Source organism: Pseudochaenichthys georgianus, unplaced genomic scaffold, assembly GCF_902827115.2.
Source record: "Pseudochaenichthys georgianus unplaced genomic scaffold, fPseGeo1.2 scaffold_1454_arrow_ctg1, whole genome shotgun sequence".
Lineage (NCBI taxonomy): Eukaryota > Metazoa > Chordata > Actinopteri > Perciformes > Channichthyidae > Pseudochaenichthys > Pseudochaenichthys georgianus.
In genome coordinates this window covers 4,259-11,213 of record NW_027262307.1, presented here as the reverse complement: position 1 = coordinate 11,213, position 6,955 = coordinate 4,259, and the positions used below count along the sequence as shown (strand labels likewise).

The following is a 6,955-nucleotide window of genomic DNA, read 5'->3' as shown; positions in this document are numbered from 1 at the left end:
ATGAATTCTGAAGCCCTTTGTGTGCTAAAGTACGAAATGTATATATAATATATATATATATATATATAGTTATAACCAACTTTAAATTGAAATTGAGAAAATGAGGGAAGTTAAATGAGTTTATTACAGAAACCTATTTGACCAAAGTAAAGACTGTGTACTTCTCCGTCTCTTAATACACAATGCTGTTCAATGATCTCTTTAATCATTTGAGCAACACCTGCATCATCCACCGGAAGTGGTCAGTTTGCTTTAGATAAGACCAAGTTCATTCATCATCACGAGTCACACAATAAAACAATATTTCATATGAGGTTTGAGTGGGGGGGAGGAGCAAACAGAGGGTCTTTATAAGAGCTGCACTCACACACTCGCACACCAAACACACACACACACACACACACACACACACACATACACATATATATATATATATTCAGGGACAGGGTGTTGTTTGGCACGTACATGCGTAAAAACCGTGCCCGCTTTTCTGTGTTTCGTCCGATCTGCAGCCTGAGAGGATGGAGGCTCTGAAGCTCGCGGGGGTTTTGCTCGTGGTGGTCTGGGTGCAGGTGTTTGGCGCGTTGGGAACCCCGCTCACCAATGAAGAAGAAGACGGAGAGGTGTGGAGGGTGGAGGACTGGCAGGTGAGAAAAACACGGACGCGATTAGAAGATGGATTCACGGATAGTAGGTGGATTGTTTTAGCGGTGGAGTTGCATTGTAAAGGATGCAAGAAAGAGGCATGCATTTAAAATAAAAATGCGCGAGGTCTAATAATCCATTACGTGATTTGTTCGCTCTGCTTGGAGTTCATAACATCTCTAATTCTTCACAAGTTTACGACTTTTTTAAATAATGTTTTCCTCTAGTCTAAAGGTTTAGGATGTCCTTCTTGTCTACCTATCAGAAGGAGTCAGGGGAAAGGACGTCGTAAAGAGGTGTCTTTACGCAGTCTCAAAGTCAGTAATAGCTCTCTTCCACAAGATTACGACTTTTTCTGATAATTATTACTCGAAGCATAGAAAGATTATGATTATGATGATTTCATACTTTTCTGAGTATCAGCAGAAGCCACTTTCAGGTGAAAAAAACATAACATATGTCGCAATAAAATGTATATATTTGTATCTAAACGAGATGTTACGCACGTCTGGGAGGTGAAATTAAAGCTCTAATTTTCACTAACTTTTTCTGCTGATTTTCTTTTACATATAAAAACATGATTTCCTACTTTTCTCCACGAACAGATGAAACCATTTGTTGAGAGGTAGAATACCGTTGGGAGGATTAGCAGGTAAAAAGAAACGGGACGTGTTTTGAGAAGATTCTTTGATTTGAGTGGATGTTTCTTCAGCTTTATAATCGACGTGTTGTTTAAAATAAGTGATGCGTGATAATCCAAACGTGACTTTACGCACGTCCGGGAGTCAAGAACAACTCTAGTTTCCACAAATATACGATTTTTTACTGATAATTGTTGCCTTCAGCCTGTAGAAAAATATCTCAATAGGAGAAGAATCCAGTTTCAGCAGAAATGTATGTTATATGTCGTAATAAAATCCATATATTTGAATCCAAACGTGATTTACGCGTGTCTGGAATTAATATAGCCTCAGATACTTAAAATAAACTAAAATAAATAAGTTAAATTAGACTAAGATCACTTAATTCAAATGAAGTGACATGTATACACTTACATTCAATTATTAAACACAGTTAATTAGAATAGAATAAAAGCCATCAATAGTGTAAACAAATGTTATAATTACACCGTAAATGTAACGAGATGGAGGATTTACAGGAGCAATAACCTGACTTCAAACCTTCCTGTGTGTGTGTGTGTGTGTGTGTGTGTGTGTGTGTGTGTGTGTGTGTGTGTGTGTGTGTGTGTGTGTGTGTGTGTGTGTGTGTGTGTGTGTGTGTGTGCGTGCGTGCGTGTGTGTGCGTGCGTGTGTGGTGCGTGTGTGCGTGTGTGTGTGTAGGGTTACCCCCTGGAGAGAGGGCTCAGTATCCGGTTGTTGGATCTCATCAAACGCTCCAAAGCTCAGCAGTTCCACGGCCTCATGGGCAGGAGCACCGGTAAATATACATAATAAACACGTAAATATTGGTATTTATGGTTTTTTAAATACAGTAACATCTGTATAATATTACTACTGCTGTTTACCTATTGTTATATTTCAACATATCTTTATACCTACTTCATTTCAGGCGACTCTCAACATGTGAGAGTGGGAAAGAAAAGTGAGTTATTACACTAAAGGGTTTTTATTGTGCTTTAATTTGTGTTTTTGTATATCACGATCACCAGATGAGCCTCATGAGGTGTTTCTCTCTTCTTCAGGAAATAAAGGCGAGATGTTTGTTGGACTGATGGGCCGAAGAAGTTTAGGTGGAGGTAAGACAAACATGTTTTTAAAAAATAATTAAATAATTCTCTGGTGTAAGAAATGAAATCTGAACCAGAAATCCTTTATAACAATGAAAGGATAGAACAGTTACATTATTTATGAGAAAAGTCAAAATTCTAAATAAGTCACAAAAGCTGTAAAAACTAAGAAATGTCGAGAAAAAAAGTCAAACATTTAAAAAAAAGTCAACATTTTGATAAAAAAGACAAAATTCAGAAAAATAAATCAAACTTCTGAATTCGGGAAAAAGTAAAAATTCCTGAAAAAGTCGAATTCTAAATACAAGTCAAAATTCTGAAGAAAAAAATAAAATGTTGGGGAGAAAAGTCACAATTTTGAGAAAAGTTCAGAAGAAAATCCAAAAATCTGGAGAACAATTCAACATTTTGGGGGAAAAAGGAAGTCAAAGTTAAATATGTTTGATTAAAGACACACTGTGACGCTGACCGTTGAGCGGCCCGACCAAGCAAGGAGAAAGAGGCAGAGAATTCAAATATAAGCCGGTGTGGGCATTTATTACTCACAAACATGACACAGCCTCAATCTGCTGTTCACATGAGCACAGCCACCAGGATCTCACACACACTACCTGCCCCTAACAGCCAGGGAAACAGAGCCTAAATACCCACACACACTAATCAGCAACTAGACACAGGTGAGGGGGGAGGAGACAACACAGGGCCCCAGGTGCACACAATCCAGCAACAGACATAATGGGAGGGGGAACACTTTTCAAACAGAAACATATAACTGAACAGAAGTACACACCCAACTAAACGCAGTCAGCACTTGTACAATTAATGCCACTTAACACTATGATGTCTACACCCCCCCACATATTATTTGCACCCGGATTATTCTTAACCGCTGTCATTATACACCAGCATAAACACTTTCGGCGCTCTCGCTAACTCCCCTATCTTGTCAGGCGGAGCCGAGGACCCGACCAGCACCTGCCAGACGACATTTCAATTAATACGGTTTAATCCTTTAATAAATACTCTCTCAATAATTAGTATAAATTATATAAAATGTGCCAATATGCCATGCCAAACGGTACTGTGCAATCGCGCTCATAAAGTGCAAAATTACCCGGCTCGAAGCCGTCAGTCCATAGTGACGAAGTTACCTTCGTCACACACACAAATTAAATAAACATAATAATTTATTTACACAATACACACCATGTATACTCCAATAAATACAGTATATTTAAAATCAAGTAAGTAAACATCTGTGGTGAATTTGAAAAGTAAGTAGCAGCAGTATAACGTGTACAATGTGCAATTATGAGACAATACAGGTAGCAGCCAGTGAGATAATACATATTGGAAAACAGAGAATATTACACAAGAGAAATCTGGACATTTTTATATTTTTGCACAATTATTCGGTCTAAAGATTTTCCCTTATAATTTCTAGATTCTTTTTTAATTGTTATATTTTTATTTTGTGCTTTAAAGCAGCGGTTCCCAACCTGTGGGCCGCGGCCCCCTAGTGGTCCGCGAAGGCATTGCAAAGTTGGCCGCCAAATAATTTGAAAACATTATGATTTGTGTGGAAACATTTCATTATTAAAATCTTTTTTTATTTTAACCTCTTTTCCTTTCTCTTTCTTGGTCCTCCTTAGCAACGGTCATTACAGCGCTTGACAGCGGTCTGTTCTACTGGATTAACAACGTGTCACATGTTCTGAATCGACCAATAAGAATCGAGTATTCAACTAAACCGTGTAATAAAAATGTTACCGATGGCCAGATCCTTTTCTAAATAAAATAAAAAGTATTCTGAGAACTTTGGTTAGCCTCCGTATTGGTTATGGTTGAATGTGGGCCGTGAAACATTTTAGATGCTTAAGTGTGTCTGAGTTGAAAAAGGTTGGGAACCGCTGCTTGAAAGTGTCCGATCTATATATTAGTTTTGATTGTGATATTCTTCACTGCTTGTGGAAACTTGTATTGTCTGTGTTTCTAATATTCTGCTTTTTATTTTCCAGATACTGAAGAGGATTGGACACCAGACTCTAATTAAAGACACATAGAAGAAAATAAATCCCCGATAATAACAGTTTAATTTCCTGCCCTGTATATTCCAGTGCCATGTTGTTGATCAACTCACACTGACATCATGTAATACATACACAGATATCAACGTCTTTTATTCATATTTAAATACATGTACGTGTTTATTTTAACGGAGTTGCTTATTTTAAATCCATTAAAGCGGATGATGTTAAGTGTCTTCATTCTGTGTCGTCTCTGTAAAAAATAAAAGTTTAATGAGTGAAAAATTCACTTCAGATTATTTATTTTCTGCTTTTTTTGATGAAAATCTGGCTCTTTTCCTCAGAGACACTACATACTGATATACACCTGATTATCAGCAGGAGAGGACTCTTTAAAGTAGAGACACTACATACTGATATACACCTGAACATCAGCAGGAGAGGACTCTTTAAAGTAGAGACACTACATACTGATATACACCTGATTATCAGCAGGAGAGGACTCTTTAAAGTAGAGACACTACATACTGATATACACCTGATTATCAGCAGGAGAGGACTCTTTAAAGTAGAGACACTACATACTGATATACACCAGAACATCAGCAGGAGAGGACTCTTTAAAGTAGAGACACTACATACTGATATACACCTGAACATCAGCAGGAGAGGACTCTTTAAAGTAGAGACACTACATACTGATATACACCTGATATCAGCAGGAGAGGACTCTTTAAAGTAGAGACACTACATACTGATATACACCTGAATTATCAGCAGGAGAGGACTCTTTAAAGTAGAGACACTACATACTGATATACACCTGAACATCAGCAGGAGAGGACTCTTTAAAGTAGAGACACTACATACTGATATACACCTGAACTATCAGCAGGAGAGGACTCTTTAAAGTAGAGACACTACATACTGATATACACCTGAATATCAGCAGGAGAGGACTCTTTAAAGTAGAGACACTACATACTGATATACACCTGAACATCAGCAGGAGAGGACTCTTTAAAGTAGAGACACTACATACTGATATACACCTGACTATCAGCAGGAGAGGACTCTTTAAAGTAGAGACACTACATACTGATATACACCTGAATATCAGCAGGAGAGGACTCTTTAAAGTAGAGACACTACATACTGATATACACCTGAACATCAGCAGGAGAGGACTCTTTAAAGTAGAGACACTACATACTGATATACACCTGAACATCAGCAGGAGAGGACTCTTTAAAGTAGAGACACTACATACTGATATACACCTGATTATCAGCAGGAGAGGACTCTTTAAAGTAGAGACACTACATACTGATATACACCTGAATATCAGCAGGAGAGGACTCTTTAAAGTAGAGACACTACATACTGATATACACCTGAACATCAGCAGGAGAGGACTCTTTAAAGTAGAGACACTACATACTGATATACACCTGAACATCAGCAGGAGAGGACTCTTTAAAGTAGAGACACTACATACTGATATACACCTGATTATCAGCAGGAGAGGACTCTTTAAAGTAGAGACACTACATACTGATATACACCTGGTTATCAGCAGGAGAGGACTCTTTAAAGTAGAGACACTACATACTGATATACACCTGATTATCAGCAGGAGAGGACTCTTTAAAGTAGAGACACTACATACTGATATACACCTGAACATCAGCAGGAGAGGACTCTTTAAAGTAGAGACACTACATACTGATATACACCTGAACATCAGCAGGAGAGGACTCTTTAAAGTAGAGACACTACATACTGATATACACCTGATTATCAGCAGGAGAGGACTCTTTAAAGTAGAGACACGACATACTGATATACACCTGATTATCAGCAGGAGAGGACTCTTTAAAGTAGAGACACTACATACTGATATACACCTGATTATCAGCAGGAGAGGACTCTTTAAAGTAGAGACACGACATACTGATATACACCTGAACATCAGCAGGAGAGGACTCTTTAAAGTAGAGACACTACATACTGATATACACCTGAACATCAGCAGGAGAGGACTCTTTAAAGTAGAGACACTACATACTGATATACACCTGAACATCAGCAGGAGAGGACTCTTTAAAGTAGAGACACGACATACTGATATACACCTGGTTATCAGCAGGAGAGGACTCTTTAAAGTAGAGACACTACATACTGATATACACCTGATTATCAGCAGGAGAGGACTCTTTAAAGTAGAGACACTACATACTGATATACACCTGATTATCAGCAGGAGAGGACTCTTTAAAGTAGAGACACTACATACTGATATACACCTGAACATCAGCAGGAGAGGACTCTTTAAAGTAGAGACACTACATACTGATATACACCTGAATATCAGCAGGAGAGGACTCTTTAAAGTAGAGACACTACATACTGATATACACCTGAATATCAGCAGGAGAGGACTCTTTAAAGTAGAGACACTACATACTGATATACACCTGAACTATCAGCAGGAGAGGACTCTTTAAAGTAGAGACACTACATACTGATATACACC

General features: G+C 38.1%; 1 protein-coding gene across 1 annotated transcript; it reads left to right on the top strand.

The window, feature by feature from the left end:
• Positions 1-521: 521 nt before the first annotated feature.
• LOC139433224 (protachykinin-1-like) lies at positions 522-4,445 on the top strand. The gene is made up of 5 exons (XM_071202151.1): positions 522-647; positions 1,986-2,082; positions 2,215-2,247; positions 2,348-2,401; positions 4,411-4,445. The coding sequence occupies exons 1-5, from the start codon at positions 522-524 to the stop codon at positions 4,443-4,445; spliced, it is 345 nt and encodes a 114-aa protein (XP_071058252.1).
• Positions 4,446-6,955: the final 2,510 nt, after the last annotated feature.